The sequence below is a fragment of the Ursus arctos genome, unplaced genomic scaffold (genome assembly GCF_023065955.2).
Source record: "Ursus arctos isolate Adak ecotype North America unplaced genomic scaffold, UrsArc2.0 scaffold_14, whole genome shotgun sequence".
NCBI lineage: Eukaryota > Metazoa > Chordata > Mammalia > Carnivora > Ursidae > Ursus > Ursus arctos.
In genome coordinates this window covers 66,265,065-66,289,531 of record NW_026622808.1, presented here as the reverse complement: position 1 = coordinate 66,289,531, position 24,467 = coordinate 66,265,065, and the positions used below count along the sequence as shown (strand labels likewise).

Sequence of the window (24,467 nt, the reverse complement as noted above, 5' to 3'; positions counted from 1 at the left end):
TTTCTCTTTCTATAAAAATGGGGTTACACAATTGTTATATAAGACACAATCAAAGAGTTTGCAGCCAAATATGTAAGAAAAGATATTACAGGGTATGTTGGGCAGTTAATGAATATTTTTACTAAAAAAGTGACAGTAAGATTCTTGTGTCATCGTGTGTACTTGACGACTCTGTGCTAGCTTTTAGGAATTAGAGATTCGGCCCTAGCATCCATTCGATAACCTGTGAATACCTGCCTGCAGCTTTGTTTCAGATCAGCTCGTGCATTTTACCTTGACTTCCTTGTGAAAGCTCGAACATTTACCCTTCTCTCATCTTCCAGATGGACCTTTTAAGTTTTGTACCTCCCCCCCTTTTTAAAGATTTTATTCATTTATAGCAGAGGGAGAAGCAGGCTCCCCACTGAGCAGGAAGCCCAGTGCCGGGCTTGATCCCAGGACCCTGGGATCTTGACCTGAGCCAAAGGGAGACACTTAACTGACAGCCACCCAGGCGCCCCTTGTGCCATTTTTAACACAGGTATTATAATGTCGTAGCTCAAATACTGAAACATTTACCTTAGAAAGAACTCACCAAACAGTAATAAAAAATCCCAAGTTGTTAAGTCTCATGTACCAATTGCCATTTAAGGTATAATTTGAAAATTAAGTTGAATAAATGAAAAATAAATTGTTAGGAAAACTACCTTTGTTGTCAGGTAGAGTGTGCTGTAGGACAAGTTGGTTGTTTCCACTTTAGTGAGTTTCAGTTTTTAGAGAGAGAGATGATTTTTGACCAGAAAATGGGAAAACTGGCCATACCCCCTCCCCTGCCAACAAGGCAAACATCCACTTTATAACATCCCATCACGTCTTTAACAGTCCTCAGAACAGCGCTTACTAAATGCAAACCCTGTGCTGGGGAGGGACGCAGATGATAAGGTTCTGTAAAGGGGCGCCTGCTGCCTGAATCAGTAGCGCATGTAATTCTTGATCTCGGGATTGTGAGTTGGAGCCCCATGTTGGATGTAGAGTTCACTTGAAATAAAATCTCAAAAAAAAAAAAAAAGGTTCTTTAGAGACATGATCACAGGGAGAGAGAAAGGCACACAAGATAATGGAAGGGAACAAAAGGAGTAAGTTGTAGGGACAAGATGCCCAAACCCTGCAGCTAAGAGTGTAGAGGGGCCTCTGAACCACTGGGCCCCAGCTGGGGTTGGAGGGTAAGGCAAGCTCACCAAGCCTAAGGCATCGGGTGTGACTGGATGGCAGGGCCTGCGGTCAGATACTCTGCGGAGTATGGGCCTGCGTAGACACAGCAAGGGAGCTCCAGCCGTGGCCATATCCGGCTTTTCCCCTTTGCTGCGGGTGAGGTCGCCTGCCTTCTGCACCTGTTTCGTCGTCTCTTTCAAAAGTGATAGGGAGGCTCTCTCCACTCATAATACCTCACATGGTCATAATGATTATTGAGTTAATGCATGTAATTGCTTAAACAGAGGCTGGCTTATAAAAGTGCTATGTTAATGTGGCTGATGGGGATGGTCTGAGTGACTACCCCGGGTTGAGAGGGTCACAGGATAATGCAATTCATTGAAGGTGGTACCTTATACAGAGTGAGCGCTCAAGTGTTTGGGTTTTTTTTTTTTTTACTTTTTATTGAGATAAAATTCACATAATAAAAAATTCATCATTTAATCATTTTTAAAGTATACACTTAAATTATTTTTAGTACACTCCACAATGTTCTGCAACCGTCATCACTAACTCTAAAACATTTCCACCACGTTAAGAAGAAACCCCATGCGTCTTAGCAGTCACACCCAAAGTCCTACACCTCACCTCCAGCCTCTGGCAATTACCAGTCTGCTTTCTGTCCTGGGCATATATTATAAGTAGAATGATATGTGACCTTTCGTGTCTGGCTTCGTTCGCTTACCATAATGTTTTGAAGGTTCATCTGTATTGTAGCATGCATCAGTACCGAACTTTTTATGACATTCCATTGTGTGGACAGAGCACATTTTGTTTATCTGTTTATCAGTTCGGCATTTCAAGTGTACATTATGAATATTCCTGTTATCAGGTTCTGTATTTCCAAACCATGGCACCCTGTCATTAGGGGGCAGGGCATACTGCCTCTATTTGGCCAAGACTGTTGTGTTTCTACAACCCCTCTGGAGGACGCAGGGCCTGTTCCTTCGGTGAAAAGGAAAGCCGTGGAGGCCGGCTGAAGATCCTACAGCTTTCAGGAAAACCAGGAATTTATTACTCCAGGTTCAGGGGACACTGAGACATACTAAGAAATCCTGTCTTTCTCGCCAAGCCAGGAATTCTGCATGGCTGGGATTGCCTCTCAGACCCACAAAAGGAGCAGCACTGGGGCGTTTGGGAGTGGGAGGGTCCGCCCCCCAACCCGCTCCCCGCCTCCCCCGCGGACTTCAGCCAATCAGCGCAGGGCGTCTGTAGTCCTGGCAACAGTAGCTTCTAAGCTTGCGACTTCAGCGTCTCTTGCAAAATTTGGAATTACTGTGTTTTGGTACCCTGACACAAGCGCGCGCGTGCACACACGCACACGCATTCACACACACTCTTCAGCGCCCGCTCCCGACGCTGCCACCATGGACGATGATTCCAATGAAACGTCTGAGGCTCTGTTCCTGTCGCTGGTCGGTAAGCTCCTGGGAAGCAGCGACGTGCGATGCGTGCAAGTGGGGTGAGGGCAAGGACGGGGCGAATATCTCATTGTGCCGTCCCCGTTCTGGGTGAGGGGTTGCCAGGGAGCCGGGGCAGGTCATGCACGTTTCTCAGATTTCCCTGCCCCGGCTGGAGGAGTGGGCCAAGTTGCCTCGGTCTGAAATCAGAGGCCTGATCCTTGAGCCTGGGAAAGACATCCACAGCCCTCTGGCTCGTCCTCTGCCCCATTTCTTCTCTGAATATTAATGTGTTGGGTACTGGGGAAGAAGCATGGAGAAAACTATCAGTTCTCAAACCTTCCATGATAGCCTGCTGCGGCAAAGCCCTGCAACTTCAGAGGTGAAGGACAGGCAGATAAACAGATACTTACAGAAGAAAGGGTGGATGCCAGGCCTGGGATTAACACCCAGGAGTAAGAGGTCCCCTAAGTGTAGAGGACGGGGAGGAACAGTTCCAAGGTTCTGAAAGATCTCTTTAAACCGGGATTTAAATTAAGGATACAAGGAGTTTTCCATGCCAGAAAGGGCAGGAAAGGCGTTCCAGGCCAACAGAACCAAAAGTAGAGAGGCTCAGACATACGCTGTCTTCAGGAAACTGCTGGTAGCTTGAATGTTACAGGGATGAGCAGTGAGAGAGGTCAGAAGGGACAAGATCATGAAAGATCTTGTGAGCCAGGAGATGGAGAAGCCACTGGGACTAACAGCATTGGATTGGGAGTATCAGCAAATGGAGAGTGAATTGGCAGACTCAGAATGCTGGAAGCACAGATCGATGCGATCTAGGGCTGTCCAAAACATCCAGACCAACGGTACTGAGAGGTGACGGAGAGTGGCCAGGCTAGAGGGGACTAGCGGGACTTGGGGGCTGATTGAACAGGGAACATGGAAAGAACAATCCAAGATGATGCTCAGGTTGGTAGCTGGGGTGACCTAGAGAGGGAGGTGCCTTTCACAGAGGTCGGAAACCTAACAGGAGGAACAGACTGGGTGGGGACAGGTCATGGAGACCAGTGCAGTCTTCGCCGGTTGAGTCTAAGATACTGGTAGGCCATCCAAGTGGAGACGCTTTAGGAGCGACTGTATGTAGAAAGTTGGAGCTAATTTCAAGTCACAGATATCGGTATGGGTGTCCTCAGCATACAGAAGTCACAGAAACATGAGAGTAGAGAAGATTGTTTGAAAAAAGAAGCAAGCTCAGGAGCCAAACAGCAAGTGGCTTGAGAGGTAGAATGGAATTTTGGGAAAGATTTGAATCAGAGCCAAGACAAACAATTTCAAGAGTTGAATTGTCTCCAGATACCTGAAGAGCTGTCCCAATGAAGAGGGAACAAATGTGTTTTCTGGGACATCAATGGGGAGGACTAAGACCAAGCAGTAGAAATTCCAGGGAAACAAAATCTGGGGCAATGCAAGGAAGCCTTTTCTAGCAATCAGAATTAAGCACCCACAAGAGGAAGTAGAGAACTCCCTGTCGCCAGAGGTGTATCTGAGCAGAGATAGCATCTGCCAGGGCCATTGCAGAAGGAGTTCCCTGACCTGGGAAGGCAGCGGGACTAGTTAGCCTCTGAAAGCTTTCCTCACCATCCCTTGGGGACGTTTTCACACAGTCTCTACCCACAACTACGTGGTGACCTCTTTTATTATAAAAGCCCACCTCACGTTCCTATCAATGGACACAGGACCCCAAAGATCACTGGAATGGAAGTTCCATCGTGTGGTAGGCATGTGACCTTTGATAGGGTGGGCAGGGTGACTTTGGGGGGGTGCACTTGGGCTGGGAACTATATGGCGAAAAGGACTCAGCCAGGGGAAATCTTGGGGAATCCCTTGCCCTTCAGAGGGCACAGCAAATGCCAAAACCAAGTTGGGACAGAGCTAGGAGAGCTGGACAAAGAGAAAGCAGGCCTGCGCAGCTGGAGCGAAGTGAGCAAGGCAGGGAGACGTGGGGGGAGATCAGGAAGAAGTGGGAGCAGGGCCCAGGCCACGGCAGTGGTGCAGGCCGTTGCGGGAGGGGGTGGTTTATTCTAGAGGCACTGAGAAGCCATTTCAGTGAAGCCATCGAAGGGTTTTGGAGGGTGTGACTCTTCTGGCTAAGGGAAGATCATGGATGTGGGGTCTAGCGAGGGCACAAGCGGCAGTGGCAAGGCCAGGGAGGAGCATATTTTGAGTGTATTCCCATGGTCGACATGGTAAAGTTCAAACCCCTTAATCTGGCATTCAAGATGATTCCAACCTTATTTCCCATTAACCTCCTCCTCCACACACAATGTGCTTCCAACTGGTGGAACTATTTAGTAACCCTAAAACCCCAAACCCCACCCCTGTCCTTTCCCCACGCTGGCCCCTCCACCCCTTGAAATCTGACTCCTTCTTGAAGGCACATGGCAATGCCTCCTCCTTCATGATGACCTCCAGGGTCCCTCCATCAGCATTTCTCCCCTAACCGAGAGCATCTTATTACCCCTCTGGTTACCCCACCTTGATCCATGCCAGCGCTCTGTGGTTGGGCATCCAGCCTCATTTGGATCTGCACCTGGCTGTGCCAAGTACTGGATGATTCTCAGCAAATACTGGCTTGATGAATGGCTACATTCTCAGCTGTACCCAGTATCTTGTCCTCAAAGAAATGATAAATGGGTTGTTAAGAAGTGCTCACTTCCATCCACATTGATGTATACTTATTATTTTCTGACCATGAAAGAAACACATGGGCATTATAAGGAGACTTAACAAATGTCCTGAATGTTCACTTTGTGCCAGGCTGGGCACCAGGGATACATGGGAACTAGGACACAGTCCTTACCATTGGAAAACTCACAGGCTGTTGGGAGAGAAAGACTCAGAAAACATCTTCATCCAGAAAAATATGGTAAATGTTATGATGGGGATGAGTACGGGTGCTGTGGGAACCCAGAGAGGGCATGAGGGTGGTGGGGGGGTGGGAAGGCTTTATGGGATGGTGATGCCTAACCTAAGTCTCGAAGAGCATTCCAGAGAGAGGAAACAGCATGTGGCAGGGCAAGGGGACCAAGGAACCACAGCCAGCTCAGTTTTGGGGTACATATACAGTTTTGGGGAACAAGAGAAGGAGCCCATTAGAGAGGCTGGCAGAGGTGAGTAGGTCCAGTGACGCAGGGTAAGGAGACTGAATTTTATTTTGGAGGCAATGAAAGGGTTTTAAAGCAGAGGAGTTTGGGTTTTAGAAGGAAAATGTGGTGACAATATTTTTAATAATAATGTTATATCCCTTCTGAATTTTAGAACATATCTGTTATTCATTTGATCTATCCCAGCTCTCCAATAATCAACTGTGTGACCTTGGGCCTCTCCGGGCCTTAGTGCCCCCCTCTGTAAAATGGTATAATCACAGAGCTGACCTATTAGGTGTGTCCATTTGACATCCACTGATTCACCAATAGTTACTGAGCTCCCTCTATATGTTGATACATGGAGGTGCTGGGGCTCCAGCAGGGGAACAAGAGAGACGAGCTCCCAGTCCATAGTCTATATTGATAAAATAAACATCAACCAAGTAATTACACCAGGGATTTCAAACACAAATGTCTGCTTGAAGCACACACTTAATAAATGAACTGATGTGCATGTGAGACAATAGAGAACGGTGGGGGCTATGGCAAACTGGAGAGGGCATGTCCCAGCCTAAAGTAACTCAAATTGGAAAATTTTAAGGACTATATCAAACAAAACAAGCTTCATTCAGCATGAGGGCCACCTAATTTACATACCTGTGTTAAGTGGTCCAAAGGAAAACTATAGGTTATATTACGCAGAGATAACATGAGGTTATAACGGAGCTTGGGAGCTGGAGAGGTAACACGTGGTCTGAGGATGAGGAGTGAGGAAGGGATGGATGGGGGAGGGAACATTTCTGGCAAATGGAACAACACAGGCAAAACCCTTAGGCAGGATGGAGCTTGGAGCCTTCAGGGATCATTGAGAGGAGGTCAAGTGATCTGGGATATAGTAAGGAAAGACAGGCAAGTGATAAGGTGGGAAAGGATGACAGAGAAGGGTCATGAGGCTTCAAAAGTCATGGAGGGGTTTCAAAATAGGTGAAGGGTGAGTACATAAAAAAATAACTGTGCACTGACTACAAACAAGGCACCTCCAAAATGGCCTGATTCTAACCATCCGCACCACTCAGTGAAGTAGGTACCCTCTTTCTCTCCATTTTACACACGAAGAATTGAGACGGAGACACTACGTAACTTGCCCAAGGTCGTGCAGCCATGAAGCAACAGAGCCCGGACACAGCTAGAGCGTTCTGGCACCAAAGCCTCTGCTCGGATGATCAGACCAAATCAGAATGGAATTTTTATTTTTATTGTTTTAAGATTTTATTTATATGAGAGGGAGTGCATGCACGAGCAAGGTGAGGGGCAGAGCGTGTGGGGGAACCAGACTCCCCGCTGAGCGCAGAGCCTGACTCAGACCCCAAGATCATGACCTGAGCTGAAGTCCGATGCTTAACTGATGGAGCCACCGAGGTGCCCTCAGAACGGCATTCTTAAAAGATCATTCTGGGGGCGCCTAGGTGGCTCAGTTGGTTAAGTGTCCAACTCTTGGTTTCGGCTCAGTTCATGATCTCAGGGTTGTGAGATTGAGCCCTATGTGGGGCTCCTCGCTGGGTGTGGAGCCTGCTTAGGGTTCTCTCTCTCCCTCTCCTTCTGCCCCTCCCCCTGCTTGTTCTCTCTCTCACCCTCTCAAATAAATAAATAAATAAATCTTTTAAAAAAAAAAAAGATCATTCCAATTGCAGATAAGGAGTCCTGGGGTGGGGGTGGGGTGGGGAGGAGTGAGGTTAAGTAAGGAAGAGCATTTGAAGCCCTTAGCCTGGTGCCTGCCATCAGGAGTGCGCGATCGTTGTTAGAGCGAAGCAATGATAAAGCCAGGCCGGAACCCAGATGCCCATCACCCAGGCTCCTACTGTAGCATTTTTCCTTCCTGATTCTGTCAGTCCTCTCTCCGAAAGAAACTCACCTTTTAACACTCTTCCCCTAGGGCTCTGCCAGTCTAAGACCTCGGGTGACGATGAGAACGCCGGCAGGGACCCCGTCTTCCATCCCGAGCGGGTCATTGCCCATTGCTTCCAGCAGTTCAAGCAGAAGGATTTCCACCTGCCCCAGAGCCGCCGGCGGATCATCACCTTGCCGCAAAACGAGGATCCGACACCCTCCAATCTCGCGGCCCCACCCCAGACTCTCCCACAGCCAGTCTCCAGCTTCAAAGCCCTGGGAGCCGGGGACGTCGCAGGGCAGCCGGAGGACACGAGGACGTGGCTCAGGCAGAGGCTGAAGCTTCGGCGGAACCTGGAGTCATTTGGCGACACAGAGAAGTGGCTGCAGAACAAGCCCTGCCTCACCCCTTCAGAGGCCAAGGTCTTGTACACGATCCAGAAGGAGCGTGAGGCCCAGTTGCTGGCCTGTCAGACTCCCACCAGAGCCACCAAGGTGAGCCGCCCCCTTTGCTGACGAAGACACCTGAGGTGCTAGGGGCGTACGGTCATTTCCTTCCCTCAGGAGAGGGGTCGTTGGCCCCAAGTCAAAGAGGAGCAGAGAAGTTCCCAAAGGGGGGTGTACTGGTTCTTTATTGCTGCATAACCAATGTCCCCAAACATTGAAAGCCACAAATGTTTGTCACCCCACTGTTTCTGAGAGTCAGGAATCTGGGAGGAGCTTCGTGGGTGGCTCTGGCTGTCATCTCAAGTGACAGGCACGCGCCACAGACATCTGGAGGCTTGACGGAGGCAGGAAGACCCACCTCCACGCGAGCTCGCTCACGTGGCTGTTGGCAGGGGGACCTCAGCTCCTGGCCACAGGGACCTCCACAGGGCTGCTCGAACGTCCTCACCACCCGGCAGCCAGAGTCTCCCAGAGGGAGCGGTCCAAGGGACAGAGCAAGGAGGAGGACTGCAACGCCTCTAATGACCTCATCTCAGGAGATGGTAGTTTCAGGAGAATCACATGATCACTTTCACCATATTCTATTTGACAGACGCAAGTCATTAAGTGCGGTCCACGCTCGCGGGGAGGGGAAGGGAATCAGGCTCTACCTCAGAAGGGAATAGTGGAAGAACTTGTGACCATATCTTAAAATCACCCGAGGAGGGATGATTCCTGGCATTCCATCTATGGGGCATTTTAAAATGCTCATTGTTCATTCGTTCATGGACGCATGTTTGTCGAGGGCCAAGATGTGTCAGGCAGGTGCTCCTAGTGCCACTGTGAGGATCACAGTTGTGAGGTTGGAAGAAAAATGAGGAACTCCCTTTTCTAAATACAGAAATAGAAGCTCAATGAAGCCAATCAATTGTCCAGTGGAGTCAGTGGAAGTCGATATCAAAGCCCTCATCCCCCAATGCTTGTTTTCTGTGACATTTCCTTGTAATGCAAACACTTGAAATTTCCCTGGTCAGGGGAAGTTGGGGTAAGAGGTCAGATAACTTGGGTTTAAACCTAGCTCTGCTACTTCCTAGCACTATGATCTGGGCCTCAGTCTCCCAATCTATTAACTGGGGATGACCATTGTACCTACTTCCTAGGGCTGCTGCGACATCTAAATGGATGAAGTTACATCAGGTGCCTTGGACAGTGCCGGCCACAGAGTGAGCGCTCAGTATTACGCCTGCCATTTTGATTACGGTCTCACTGACATCAGGGTCAGGCCTTGGTGTAATCAGAGTCCAAACCCAAATTTCCTAGGTCTAACACACCCTTCCTGACAGCAACACAGTGTCTATGAATAAGGGCTAGACTTGGGTTAGAAACCCAGCTCTAGGGGCGCGGCCTGGGTGGCATGGCGGTTGGGCGTCTGCCTTCGGCTCAGGGCGTGATCCCGGCGTTATGGGATCGAGCCCCACGTCAGGCTCCTCCGATATGAGCTTGTTTCTTCCTCTCCCACTCCCCCTGCTTGTGTTCTCTCTCTCGCTGGCTGTCTCTCTCTCTGTCAAATAAATAAATAAAATCTTAAAAAAAAAAAAAAAAAAGAAACCCAGCTCTACTGCTCAAGGGTTGTGTGACCCTGGACAAGTCACTTCACTTCTCTGAACCTGTTTTCTCAGCTGTAAAAAGAGAAAGTCATACCTAATACCTAATTTGCAGCATCACTTATTCATCCAGCAAACATGACTGCCTACCTGCCTAGGGCGGGGGGCTTTTTCAGTAGGGGGACGGGAGGTAAGGGTATGCAGCTTAAATAAGACATGGTCTTGCTTTCGAGATGTTCCGATGTTAATGAGGGAGGAAGACACATCAGATCACTGACTACAGTTTGCTACAGGCCTTTAATAGAGGTGGGTCCCAAACACAGAGGAGCTCTAAACTAGGGAGCGGAAAGCCCCTTTGTAAGCTGTCAGGTGCTGCACCAAGGTAAGGGGGTATTATTCTGAAATATTTCCAATAACCTGGGATTAAAGGAGGAGTGGGATTTGGACAGGCAGCGAAAGAAGGGAAGGCATTCTGGGCAGGAGGCCCAGCAGGAGCAAAGGCTGGCAGGTAGGAGGATTAGAGAGCCCCGTCTGGCTGCTGGCAGGGGCATGTGTTTGGGGGCACTGAGAGCCCAGTGGGATTATAATCCTGACTGGTTTGACAGGAGACATGGGGGTAAGAATGAAATGTCGGTTCTCGTAATGTCCAGCCCTCATGTTTCTGATGGGAAAATGGAGGCCGCGAGGTGCACACTATCTCTGGTGACCCGCAGTTGCCCTGAATCCACTGCTCCTTGGCCTCCATCTTGCTGTCTGTTTGAAGCTGCTCGGCCCCTCGCTCTCCCTGTTCTAACTGTGGGAATCACGTTCCAGCGGCCTGTCTCCCTGAATTCTCCCTCTTGCCTCTTGCAGAAGAGCCCCCGGCCTGCCCGCCGCCCTGTCCCCCAGCTCCGACTGCCCAAGCCCGCCGCCTTGGCCGCCTTGTACTCCTACCTTCGCAGCCGCAAGATCAAGATCCTGGAGATACTGAGCAAGGGGGACCGGGGTGAGAACCAGAGGATCTCTCGGGAGGAGTTCATTGTGGCTCTGAAGACAGTGAGTGCCTCCCGTGCTCCCTCCGGGCTGGCCTGAGTGGGGAAGATGTCCGTGCACCCTGCCCCCACTGCTGCCTCCACCGAGGTCCTGGACCAGCTGAAAAGTAGACGCAGGGGGCTCAAGCCATCAGCCCTATTACTTGTAAAGCCAGCTTGGAAAATGTGGTGTAATTTGCGGTCACATCAGACCCCCAAAACCACCCCTGCACGGGTCTGACCTTGAAAGCCCCAACCTGAGTGGGAAGTCTGCAGAACCGACCCCATAACCAGTCAGCTGCATCAGGAATCATTGTCTTGCCCATCGTACCCCAAAACTGTGCACAGAGATTGCTAGGCCTTCAGTCCTGCCTCTAGAACCTTCTAGACCTTCTCCAGCGGTCACTGGCATATGACTACACAGAGGTCTTGTTAAAATGCAGCTTCTGACTCAGTACCTCTGTGCAAGGCCCGGGATGCTGCGTTCTAACAAGCTCCCAGTGATGTCTATGGTACTGTCCCTCAGGCCACACTTTCAAGGGCTAGCCAAGATTTTAAATTAATTAATTAATTATAAATAAATAAATATTTAAAATCCAGCTCCTCACTCACACCAGCCACATTTTGAATGCTCAATAGCTCCACGTGGTGAGCAGTTCCTCTATTGGACCGCACAGATATAAAACATCCCATCATTGCAGAAAGTTCCATTGGTCTAGTAGGGGTCTGCTATCACCCAGAAGTCAAATCCAGCCAGCCTCTGGTTTTGTAAATAAAGCTTTATTGGAACGCAGCTACACTCATTTGTATGTATTGTCATGGCTGTTTTCATGCTACGATGGCAGTTATCAGAGACCATATGGTTCATGGAGCCTAAAACATTTACCATCTGGCCTTTATAGAAAAAGTTGGCTGACTCTGGTCTGCATGGATTCAGCTTTTACATACTCTGAGTACAAGCTACATTTGCAAAACACTTTCAGAAGCTGACTGCTACTTCTTTATGGTTTTAAGTCATCACCAGTTTTCACACTGTTTCGTGACATGTACTCATCTAAACAACCTTTCAAAACATGGGGAAAAAAAGATAAAGGGTTTTTAACCCTCATAACCAAGAAAGATAAAATATTACATCCTTTCGTCCCAGAAGAGTTCTGACCCTCTTTCGGGAAAGCTCGGTGAACAATGACTGCAGTTTAAAGGAGCGGAGGAACAAAATTATATTTCCTGTAGAACTTTTCTTCTTGAATATTCGGTATTGATGGCAAGCATTATACGCTTACAAAGTTACTCACGGTCCTTTAAAGTAGTAACGTGCAGTGTATTTCTGATCCTATTTTACTCCAGTTGAGAGAGGCTTATGTGTTTCTCATGGACAAGGATGGTAGACATGAAATCCTTTCTCCAATCCAGCCTGGGAAAGCGGGCATTGAAATATTGGTACGGAGTGGGGTGCCGGTCCGGAAGGAAGGAGTAGCAGACTCTGAAAAGATGCTGGCTTACCTGGACTGGGTTTTGAAGGAGGGAGAGGAGTTCTTCAGATAGGTGGAGATGCCTGAGTAAAGGCAGAGGTGAGAAAGCACAGAGTGTGTTCAGGGTCTGGGAAAGGGCTCTGAGTTCCTACAGCAGAGGCCTCGGGCCTGAGCTGGGAGTGGTGGTGGATGAAACCAGAAACTGGATAGGAGAGGTGGCGCGGGGCTGCTATGGCTTTGGCCATACTGGTGGAATGTTTGGATTGGAGCCCGCCCACCTTGGTGGCTTCTCTTCTCTCCTCAGGTTGGAGTCCCTCTGAAAAACCAGGAGGTGGAAGACGTTGTCATCTATCTCAGCTCTCTGGGAAAGTGCAACAGCATCACCACGGACATCCTGGCCAACACCTACAAGCAGTGGTCCTTGGCTCAGCAGAGGAGCACCCTGCCAACCGCAAGGGAGTGTATGTACCCACCCCCGCCCCCATGCCTCTACTTCCCCACCCTGGGAGCAAGCATGAGGGAGGCAGCCTTGGCTTACTTTCTGAGCGTGTTCTCCAACTCTGGCTTACCATAGTTGGGCCAAGCTTCTGGAATCCCCAGGCCCACTAGTCAACTAAAGAGGGGATATTCTCTCAAGTGCCCAGCTACTGTATCCATTCGAAGATGAATGAGGCCCAGCCCTTGTCCTTAAGGGAGGATTTTCGAAAGGTGGTTTCAGCCCACCAAAGCTTACCTGATAGACTCAGATCTGACCCAAACAGGAAGCCCTTCCATTTGTATGTGGGCCCAAGGCCTTCTTACTATTAATCTATATTTATTGATAAAAAGTTAACTAAAATTAAAAAAAAAACACTAAAATTCAGAAACCAGAATTAGCACATGTTTAGAGTTTACTGGAAAGTCTACTTTGATATTCTATCAGAGATATTAGTAGGGTTGCTGTGAACAGTTGTATGAGCTGTGCACAGCTCAAGTTCAAGGCCATGTGCTTGTGGAACCACATCTGTCCAGGTATAGCACAGAGGCAAATTAGAAATGGACTAACCATGGCAGTGACTACGAATTTACTCTACAACACAAGGGTACATCATTGTTCTTTATAGCTTAGTGCCATTGTTGTAAAAAAAAAAATTAAAATTGAACAACTACAGATAAAATTAAAGCCCTCCTTTAAACCTCCACCCACCATTCCAGGGCCCTCTCCAAACGTAACCGAACATATAATAACAATTATAACAATATAACATATTCCCAAATATGACCTCTTTCTTTTTCTAAGTAAAATAAATCTTGCTTTGCCCCCACCCAGCAGGCTGGGAGGAGTTTCATTTCAGACATGTTGGTGTGGGGTATTCCTTACCCTCTCTGAGGTCATGTTGAAACCCCGGGGGGAGGGGTGGTAATGGAGGAGCTTCCTTACCTGCGTGAAGATCTGGGCCAGGGCCTCTGGAATCCAGGTCCCACTGAGCTGGGGGCTGAGTGTCCTCACTAGTTGGCTCTTTTGGAGGCAGAGGGCAACTCCCACAGAGAGGCTGTTCCACAGTCCTCCGGAGCTTCTCCCCATGGTGCAACACAGATTTCCAACCTCTGGTCTCAACCAGCCACGGGGCAGAGACCCCATGAGTCCCAGGCAGGGGCTCCGCCCCTCTCAGAGTCCCAGGGAAGCTGAGCACCCTACAGTCACCTCCTGCACGCGTCACCAACCCCAGTCGTAATCTCCGGCACCCTTCGTGTCCAGCACATGCTCAGGACTGCCTCGAGTTGGGCGTGCTTTCCCATCCGTGCTCTTTTTGCCTTTTCATTATAAGTTACCAAAGCTCACCATTACTCGTGTAGTTGGCTGCGAGCCATTTAGTGAATGACACAGTGTCCCCCGATGCATGTTTACCGCAAAGGTATTTGGGGCCTCTTATTTCCCAATAAATAGACTTGAAGCCAAGAGCAGGTATTTGCTTGAATGGCGCCATCTCAGTGTCATCACGGAGCCCTTTCTCCTGGACAGCGTCAGAGGGCAGGGTAAGCGGACTCGGATATCTTCTGCTTTGCCTAGAGGGGCAGAAGCGTCAAGAGTCTGGGGGCCCAGCTCCAAGAGAGAAGGCAGTAGAATTTGGGGGCGCCCACTGTGGCCTGGGTCACTTTACGCACAGCAGCGGCTCAGATTATGCTTCAAGTCCCTGGAGGTCAGAGCTACATTTCACGCTCGACAAGGTGGAAGCTGAAGCTCAGGGAGGCTGAGCCACCAGTCTCCAGTCTGAAAACCAGAAGGTGGCTGGGCCACGATTTCGTCTCAGCCCGGGACAGTGGAGGCCTGAACCGGGGCAGGGGCAATGGGATGCTTTCATTCATCCAGATCTTTGTCGAGCACCTGGTATGTGCCAGGCCCGCTTCTAAAAACCAGTAACTGGGAACACGGGAGTGAAGAAGCCAATGAGCTTCCATGTAGAGGGTTAACCAAGATGATGTCTAGGAGCGATTAATGCCTTGAAGACAACAGGGCAGAGGGAGGGAGTGGTGTCAGGGAAGGGCTCTCGGCAAAGCAGCCCTTGGAGCGGACACTCGAGTGACCGATGAGGAGCCGGTCTGGCAGGGGCACCCTAGGCAGATGGAGCCACAAAGGCGAAGGCCCTGACTCGGGCAAGTTTTCAGGGGACGGAAAGCAGTTAGGGTGCGGGGGGGGGGGGTGACGGGGGGTGAGCAGGAGGAGACGGATCAGGTGGGTGTTGAACCGAGGCCAGATTCCGCAGAGCCTTGCAGACCAGGAAGCGGATTCTGGGTTTTAGTCTGAGTGCTGGGGGACGCCAGCAGGGGAATGAGGCGACCACGTTTTTTAAAGGTCCTATTTGCTGTTGGGTGGAAAGAGGACGCTAGAGGATGAGAACGGCAACAGGAAGGTGAGGGAGGAGGCAGCCTGGCAGGAGGGAGGCCGTTGTGGAGGCAGAGAGAAGGGATACCTTCGAGGTCCGTCTCAGATGGCACTGACCGGCCACACGGGAAGTGAGCAGAGGGGCGGCCCACACCTGCTTGGTCACATCAGTTAACTGCTCGATGGATTCCTTAGCTGGGCCTCCTCTCAGTCTCTCCTTCCTTTCAGATTATAGATCCGCCAGGCACAGAGGTTCCCCACAGAGTGCATCCAAGAAGCAGGTGGATTTGAGCCCACAGCCTCGCAAGATGGACCTGCTGACCGTGCCCGTGGTCGACACCCAGATGGAGGCGCGGCCCATGACTCTGGAGGAGATGGAGGACGTTGGCAAGCGGTACCGCGAGAGGAAGCGGCAGCACAAGGTACCTGGGCCAACGGGAAGGGCATGGGGCTCGGCGCCTGGACAGGCTGGGGTTCGAGTCCACTGCACCTTCGGGCCGGGGACCTCCTGGGAGCAGGCTTCTTCATCTGATGATGAGAACGCCTACCTCACGAGGTTTCTCTGAAGATGAAATGAGATCATGTTTCCAAACTATGGAGTCCCCCTCCTCCCATTCTTTAACTGTGACTTCGCACCCTGAGACCAGGGCCACGGGCTGCCGTCCTCATCACAGCTGGAATCCAAGCGCCCGGCACAGGGCCTGCCACCAAGTGGGCTCTCCAGAAACACATGGCCAGTGAAGGAAGAATGGATGGTGTGAATGAATTCACCCAACAAATAGTTATCGACAGAGGCAATGTGCCGGGCACTCTCTCCGGGGTTGCAGAGAACAAAACAGCCCCTGCCTTCAGATGGCAGACGATATTCATATTATACTACATATAAATACGGATTTTATAATGTATAATAAAGATAACATAAAGATATATAATATTATAATGCTATATGTTAAATTAATTATATATTAAACATAATATAATAAATATATAAGTATATATTTATTTTATATATATATATGTATATATATATAATAAAATGTTAGGCATTGTAAGCGCCATATCGCCTAAGATCTGATTCACTTGCATGACAAGAAAACCCCAACATATCTGAGCAGAGATCAGCAAACTTTGTAAAGAGCCAGACAACAAACGTTTTAGACTTCTGTGGCTTTAGCGTTTCTGTGGCAACTACCACCCCAGAGCAGCCGCAGACTGCAGCCGCTAAACGAATGAGTGCCTCTGTGTTCCAAGAAAAGTGTCTTTATAAAAACAGGTGCTGGGCCAGAAGTGGCCTGTGGGCTGTACTTTGCTGATTCTGCTGTTAGATGCTGTGAAAAAGATTTTTATTTCCTTGTAACTAACTAACTAAGAAGGCCACAAGTGGCTCCACAACCCGCAGGCCTCTTGCGCTTTGCTCTGCCGTCCTTGACAGCTGGCTTCCACCTCGATGGCACAGATGTGTGCACCTAATTTAAATCCTGGTGCAGCCAAACCCTGGATGCGGTGTTTCACTAGGGCGTCTACACTGTACCCTACTGTCCGTATGATACAATGATGGCAGGTCCACGTACGGGGCTGTGCACACAGCACTGCACGCCTTAACCGTAGCCATCCAAGCACGCTTAGGGGGTAACCTTGACCTTGTGTGATTTCTCTGCCAAGTCACTGACTTCAGAGCCTGAACTTTGGTCCCGCCCTGCATTCTTTGCCATTTCCCCTCATGGGGAGAGCGCGATCAGGCTCCACATGTGCCTTCTGGCTGGGATGAAAAACACAAGGTGGAGGGAAGCGTGTGCCAACCTCTGTTCTCTTTGCAGCTCAAGATCCCCACCATCCAGTACTTAGAGCGGTGCCGCCTGGTGCGCAGCGGAAATAAGCACTTCGACGAGCACTGCCTCCCGTCCACCCTCCAGGGGGAGATGAGGGCGCTCGTCGACATGTCCCGCAGGGACAACTTTCTGGTCTACCTGCAGTGCTACAAGCTCTGTGAGTACTACGGCCTCCCGCTGACGGAGGACGTCCTCATGAAAGGTAAGGGCTTTGGGGGCTGGCCCTTGGGAAGTTGCCAAGAGGGCCCAGAACCCGGGCGAGGGTGGCGTCCACCTGAGGTCTGTCCTTGCCCAGCTGACATGCGCCCAGCTAAACTGCTGTGGCTGTGATGGGGACATTGAAGGAGGGGAGGTGGGGAGAAACAGCCCAGTCTGTTTTGCTGTTAGATGGGATTTCTAGAATCCTGGAGGTACCCAGGCTCCACAGGCCTAGAGGTCTGGGTTGCCCCAGCTGAGCTGCTAAGCATTCTAGAACAGGAGTTCTGGGTGAGGGAGCCCTGAAGTTGAGCAGAAAGGAACAGGCCCAGTTTCAAAGAGGGAGATCTCATAGAAGTGATGGCCGCTATGCTGTACTGGGCTTTTCTGGAAGCACTTCCCTAGGTCGGGTCTGTTTCTGGGTTCCTCTGCAACACCGAGGTAGGAACGCACCAGGCGATGGGGCCAGGTTCTGCTGAGGCCCTCTGCTCTCTGCTCAGACCGCAGGACTGGGTGCTGAGATTTCCACGCTGGTCTCACCCTCTGTTTGAGGGAGAACTGTTTCCATATGTCCAAGCAGATCTGAACCCTCCCCATCTCAGGGTAGAGCATGTGCTTCTGAGAGATGGGGCTGGGGAGTGCCCCATAAGCCACGGATGACCACACAACAATGCTGGCACCCCAAATTTGTGAATGTATAAATTTAACGGGCAGGTCCCACTTTGTGCTTTAAAAGCACGAAAGAGCAAGCCGCGCCTGAGGGCAGAGGTTTCCCAAGTTCCAGGAAGGAATCATGGCCAAACTGGGAAGTATGGCTTTCAGAGACAGGGGCACACAGACAGCGGTGTGACTTCCCTGAGAACAAGTTAACCGTCACGACTATTTCCATCTTTTTCCCAAGAGAGACGGAAGCAGGCGCACAATGCATAGGACCCTAGGTCTTGTGTTAATTTGCTCAGACTGCCACAATAAAATACCACAGGCCGGGCGGTTTGAACAACAGAAATCTGTCTTCTCACACTTCTGGGGGCTAGAAGTCCAAGATCAAGGTGCCGAAAGAGCTGGTTTCTCCTGAGACCTCTCTCCTGGGCTCACAAGATGGTCACCTTCTCGCTGCCTCGTCACATGGTTTCCCCTCTGTGCACTGATGCCCCTGGCGCCTCTCTAGTGTCCAAATCTCCTCTTACAAGGACACCAGTCAGGTCAGATTTGAGCCCAAACTCAGGCTGGCCTGATCACGTCTTGAAAGATCCTCTCTCCAAATACAAATTCTGAGGTTTCGGGGGGGTTAGGGCTTCAATATATGAATTTGGCCTTGGGATGGGGGGACACAGTTCAGCCCATAACAGGCCTGTACAATCGCGTGTGGCCAAAAGCCTCCAGAAACGCAGGCAAACCAATCTAAGTGGTCATTGTCTCCTGGGCATGCTGCACCCCCCCACTTGGGTGGCCACTTGGGTGGCCACCTCCTGCCCACCTGAGCTGGGAGGGCAGAGGCAGGGGCTCCTGCAGCTCTGGACACGGACGTTTTGCACATGATCCTTCCTTCCTTCTCGCTCAGGGAGCCTCATCCTCCTGATTGTGGACATTCCCTCATCGTGGCTAGTGGCGGAGCCTCAGCTAACTGTCTTCCGAGCTGCAGGCAGGCTTGCCACGCATGCACCCGGGACTGCCCTGTGGGCCAGGCCTTGCCTCTGGATGTGCCTCCTTTGTCCCCACCAGAGTACTGAGCCGCTACGGATTCCCTCCTCTGCTGGCTCCTGGGCCTGTGAACCTCACTTGCTGGGAGGCTCTCACACTCACGGGCACACGGGAGCATCGTCGGGGGGCTTCTTTTTGCTTCTGATTGTTCTAAACTGAAAAACTCTGGTCCACCTCTGACCACTATCCTGGCCACTATCTATGGGCTGTCTCTAGGACAGAGGCCTGCTCTGCCGTGAGTAAAGAAGCTCAAACTTTGAGACTTCCAGGTCTGTGTTCTAGACTAGAGCTTGGTGGGCTCTGACTCCAGGCCTCAAGCTCAAGGGCCAGAATTCTAAAACTCTGAGGCATTTCCCCTCTCCCCAGTGAATACAGCTTTGTTTTTCTCCCCCTGATTTTATAGAGTGCTCACTTAGGCTTTTTTTGAAAACATGAAGATAAAAAAATCCCCCCAGCTTGAGTTGACACCATTAATATTTTAGTAATTGTTCTCTCACAGACCTCTTTTTCTTTTCCATTTATACAAAATTATTTATGTAAATTATTTTTAAATCATATATATCTCTCTATATCTTTAAATGTAGTTTTAAAAAATCCTGTGTACCTTTTTTAAATGTCGATGCTGCATATCCCCCTTCCCCCTCCCCTCTTACCTGCACACTCCCTGCCGTGTCCACACACACCTCCCACCCCCCACCCCCCACCCCCCGCCGATAGTCAGTGTTAATAACCTGGAGTGTAACCTTCCATTACTTCTTCTAGAATATGAGTTAGTCATGTGTTCCCATCTTGGGACAAGCACTGCTCAATGGCTGCAGGAGGACAGAGCCCCTGGCCTAGGGATTTTTGTGCTCTGACTTCTCAGAGCAGTCTCCTGAGGTTATCCGTGAGACTAATTCTAGGCAAGGAGAAGACTGCCATCAGCTAGGTCTAAGTTAAGGTAGTGAAGTCTCGGGCGAATCTCCCCTCCTCCTTGTGGGTTCCTGACCAGCACGCCCCCTGCAGACTGGGTTATGGGGCTGCACGCTCCATCCTAACTGCACGCAGGCCTTGGGGCCGTGGCTGACCTGGTTATAAACAAGCGACCCCGTGTTGTCGCAGCCCCACTTCCTGATACTGCACTAGGTTATATGCCATGTCACCATCGCGGGAAGCTGGGGGCAGAGTCTAAGGGACCCTCTACACTCCTTTTGCAACCTGCTGTGAATCTACAATCATTTAAATATAAAAAGTTTAAAATGTATATAAGAAAAAATCTTTTCAAACAAAAATGTCGATTAAAAAAAAAAGCCCCCCTCTGCCCCAAAGTCTCAGGGCAGAGAGGGGTCCTGAGCTGACAGGTCACATTTTTCTTGCTGCTTACAGCCCTGCTGTACCCAGGGGACAAGATCATTTTCCAGAAGGACCAGGTGCGCCCGATCCGGCAGCCGGGAGGCTACTACTCAGACTTGAAGATCTTCAGTCCAAATTTGACCCTGCTCAAGCTCCAGGGCTTCAGCGAGGCTCTGGCTAAGAAGGCTGACAAGCTGAGTGTCAGACCCTCTGGCCCCCCTGCCATTTGCCCTCTATCCTGCTGTTGCTCCTTCAGCTCTGGGGGTGGGATGCTGGCCTACTTGAGGTGTCATGGTGTGCCAATGCCTGTGTCCAAGCATGCCCAGCATGTCCACCCACTGGTCACCAGGGATTGGCCAATTTCCGGTGTCACCCCTGGCACGTGTCTGACGGCCCAGCCTCCTTGCCTCACCCCCATACAGCTACTCTCCCGACCACATCCTACATGATCTCAAGCTCTCTAGGAAAGATTGAAAAGAGGGCCTTCTTTGAGAAATAGGGAGGCCCCTTCACAAATCATGGGCCGGCTGTCAGGGGCCCTACAGAGGACGGGGGTGGCAGGCCCTTCTTTGTCCTGCCTACTCTGGCAAGAGGTGGGCTTGCAGCCCTTAGAAGGAGGAAAGAACTCTGCACTGGGGCCTGTTGCTGAGCCTCAGACCCCCGAGTCCTCTCTAAGGAAATGTCCTTCTTTGGAAGGAGGTGACCCATGAGTGGCTAATGAGCCAGCATCTGTTGGTGACGGCAGATTGGAAAACGAGCAGCATCCCCGAGGCGGAATGGGGCTAATGTGGGATGAGGAGGGGCCAGGTGACCACAATGGGGAGGGGACCAGGAGCTGCCCACATGCTGGATCACTGCCAGCTGCCCGCTGGGGCGGTATAGCCAGAACGGATAGGATGCAGCAGAGCCAAGTGGAAGTCAGACAGGCTACAGGTTAAGTGGACAAGATGCTTCACCGATTGAGCCTCACATGAACATACCAGCTCCTGGGGGGCTGACTTCCATTTCTGCACCCTGACCTAGGGAGCGGGTGGGAACCTGAGAAAGGGACTCTTGTCCATGCTTAGGTAGGCCACAGCCATAAGGGATAGAGGACCCCAAGGGCAGGGAAGGATATTTGTTTTATCTCGCTACTTGAACTGTGTTGTCAAAGATTCTGAGGCCAGGTGCAGGCCTGCTGGGAAAGAGTGCTGTCTGTGGTCGATTAGTGATGTCTGCCAGGCCCAAGATTTGGGGAGTTAGTTTTCACCACCCGTGTTCCAAAAGCTGGATTCAGCCCTGGCAGGGGAAGTGGGAGTTGGGGGCTCCCAAACAATTCAGATTATTGAGCATCTCTCCACTACCCCGGGAGGTCTCTGTTCTGGGTAATAAGAAACACGAGGCTCTGCAAAGGGAAGTGACCTGCCCAGAGCCGCCCAGCCAGCCAGGCTGTGAGCCCAGGCCTGGCTGACCAAGCCCACTGTGTGTCCCACTGGAGCGTGGAGGGACAGAATCAGGGTCCCACCCTTGGGAGAGGAAACTCTCCTTTTGGAGCTCTGGTTTGGACTCACAGACAGGCCTACCTCCATGTACCATCCGAAGCCCCATTAACTTAGATTTCGCCTCTCCTGACAAGAGACCTTTCTCTCTTATCCACCAGGAAAACATCGAAAAAAGTCAAGAAAATTTGCTTTAAGGAGTTTGAGGAGTTCACCAGGTCTGTAGCAATCACCCAACTCTGGAAGGGGGTGGGTGGGAGGGAGGACTTTGGAGGAGCGGGCTGAGACTCTGTGTGTTGCACAGTGCACAGTATCTTGGGCTCAATGCCCAGGAACTGAGAAGAAGTAAAACTGCTTAGGGTGCCAGGCAGACACTACTGTGGTGTGTTCCATGTTTTAACTCATTTAAATCCTCTTAGCAACCCTGTAAAGTGACTCTTAGCATGCCCATTTTACAGAAGAGGAAACTGAGGTACAGAAACATTAATGATCTTACTCAAAGTCACCCATCTATTAAGTGGTGGAGCAGGGATTTGAATCCAGCAATGCTGGCCCCAGAGGCTATACCCTGAACCCCACATGAGAATGCCATGAGCGAACAGATGGTGTACCCTTAAGAATCTGGTTTTTAGAGGCAGCCTGCACTCTGCCCCTTGCACACTGTGCGGCTTTGGGGAAATGACTTATCCTCTCTAGGCCTTCAGGTCCTCATGGGTCAGGCAGACAGGATAACAGAACCTACCGCATGGAGCTGAAGTGCTTGGCCCAATGCTACACCTCCACTCTGGTCACAGTTGGTCTGCTCTGCTGAACAGGAGCCCCGGCCCCGGCTCGTCGGCCATGACGCACTTCTGTCTTCTTCTTTTCCAGGAAGCTGGAAGTGAAGAGCCCCAGAGGTTCACAGCGAACTCACCCCAATTTCTTCTGGCCGGGTCACCTCCTGGACAAGCTGCATCTCTACCTGCCCACTGTGGCCGTGGACCAGAGCCTGGCGCTCTTCAGTTGTGTCCAACCCCGGCCCCATGCCTACTCAGCCACTTACCACCCCGACCACTGGTGGCCCATTGGGACCATGAGCTACATGACCTGTGCCTATTACGATGCCCCCAAGGTCTACTACATCAACTAGAGTGGCCCAGGTGTTGTGGGATCCAACCATCCCGGGGCTGTGGCCGGTGCCCCTAGCAGCCCAGAACCACAATCACCGGGGAAGTGTCAAGAGCCAGATAAAAGAAATCATTTCAGTGGAATAGCCTGGAGCCAGCTCTCTCTAGAGCAAAAGTATCCAGTATCTCAGAGGGCAGATGTACCCGGGAAAGAGATGCAGTTTCTGAGTATTTCCCTGTCTCGACCTCTGCCCTTTTGAAATAAACTGGGTTGGAGGTTTTCTTCATGTCACCCACGATCCAGCTGATGTGATTTCTTGCTCAGGAGCTGTGTCCAGAGGAATGTTTGGAAAGCTGAGGTCCTGAGCCGCGGGGGACTAGAACAGGAATATTCACTGGGATGCTGGCAGGGATGCTGGCATGGTACCTCCAGCTTCTTGTCCTGGGATCTCAGTGCTCAGGGGAAAGCAGCCGGCAGTGTGGGTACCCTGTGCACTTCTCCGTGAAATACAGTGGCAATGGGTCTCTCATCCCCCAAAGATGGAGCCATTTTGGTTACTGCTTCTCAAATTTCTTGGGTCTTTCTCAGTTGGCGGCATGCTCTCTGGTTCATGAGCCCTTCGCTTGATTAGCCCACCTGACGCCATCAAGACCTTTTTCTTCACAACGCACGCAATGCGGGCTGCTGTTAGCTCAGTGATTTCAAGCTCTGCATCCCATCTGACTTCCCAGAGCCCACAGGATAAGCAGGATTCATGAGGTTTGGTATAGTCATAGGCACAAAGGGGTTCCAGTGTCAACCTTATCGATTGCCAGCTGTGTGACCTCAGACAAGACATTTCACATTTCACTCCTCTGGGTTTCCTCAAACGCCCCTATCCTTTACAGTCAAAATCTCATGAAGGAGTTGTCAACACTTTCTTCCTTTCTCACATCTCATCCAATGAACAACACAATCCAGTGTAGCTTCTGTCCCCATCTGGCCCCTGGAACTACTATTAAGATCAGTGGAGGCGTCTGGGTGGCTCAGTCGGTTGAGCTTCTGCCCTCCACTCCATCGGGTGGTGGTCCCAGGGTCCTGGGATCCAGCCCCATATCGGGCTCTCTGCTCAGTGGGGAACCTACTTCCTCTCCCTCTGCCTGCCAATCCCCTCCTGCTTGTGTGCTCTCTGTCAAATAAATAAATAAAATCTTTAAAAAACAAAAAAATGATCAGTGATGTCATCTGTATTGTGTTCAAATTACGGAATCAAGGCGCAAGTTTTTTATCCTGAAATGTGATTTTTTACAATAATCTTAAAAACAAAATCTAAGTAAAACAAAACCAAGAACAATTTAACACTAAGCAGGTTCAGCCTAATGATTAGAAGTGTGGATTTTGGAGTCGAATCCCCAAACTTCCCTTTCTACATATGTGAAATAGGGAAAATAATGGAACTACCTCACAGAATTGTGGGAAGGAGAGTATAAACCTATCGAATGACAGTCTCATTGCCATTTTACTCTATTTTACTCCTCAATTCACTTGAAGGAATTAGGAAGTCTCCGTTTTGTTCCCTCCTGGCCACTAAGAGGCGCACTTAGTAGCAAAAGAAACGCGGGCGGAAATAACCAAAAAACTATTATTCTCCGGCGGAATGGCTTCAATTTCTGGCGGAAGTGTATGTCCCCAACAGGTCTTAGAAGCTCAGAAAGAATTCTAAATACTCTACGTAGTTCCAACAGTAGGTATGAAAAATTCTCAGTACTACTCGCAGATATTAATATCTAGGAAAATAAAGGTATCCTTCGACTTTTTTTCGG

The 24,467-nt window shown here is 50.3% G+C and overlaps 1 protein-coding gene across 1 annotated transcript; it reads left to right on the top strand.

Annotated features, from left to right (window-relative positions):
- The first annotated feature begins 31 nt into the window (after positions 1–31).
- On the top strand, positions 32–23,873 carry EFCAB12 (EF-hand calcium binding domain 12). The gene is made up of 9 exons (XM_026501407.4): positions 32–2,649; positions 7,695–8,143; positions 10,531–10,713; positions 12,465–12,621; positions 15,252–15,445; positions 16,841–17,054; positions 20,114–20,273; positions 21,720–21,776; positions 22,429–23,873. The coding sequence occupies exons 1-9, from the start codon at positions 2,316–2,318 to the stop codon at positions 22,685–22,687; spliced, it is 2,007 nt and encodes a 668-aa protein (XP_026357192.3). The 5' UTR covers positions 32–2,315; the 3' UTR covers positions 22,688–23,873.
- The last annotated feature ends 594 nt before the right edge of the window (positions 23,874–24,467 follow it).

What these genes read in the sequence shown, in the direction of transcription:
- EFCAB12 (XM_026501407.4), top strand. Translation starts at nt 2,316, where the DNA reads ATGGCTGGGATTGCCTCTCAGACCCACAAAAGGAGCAGCACTGGGGCG. An exon ending in TCATTGTGGCTCTGAAGACA is followed by an intron (nt 10,714 to 12,464) that starts GTGAGTGCCTCC and finishes TTCTCTCCTCAG; the next exon opens with GTTGGAGTCCCTCTGAAAAA. An exon ending in AGAGGAAGCGGCAGCACAAG is followed by an intron (nt 15,446 to 16,840) that starts GTACCTGGGCCA and finishes TTCTCTTTGCAG; the next exon opens with CTCAAGATCCCCACCATCCA.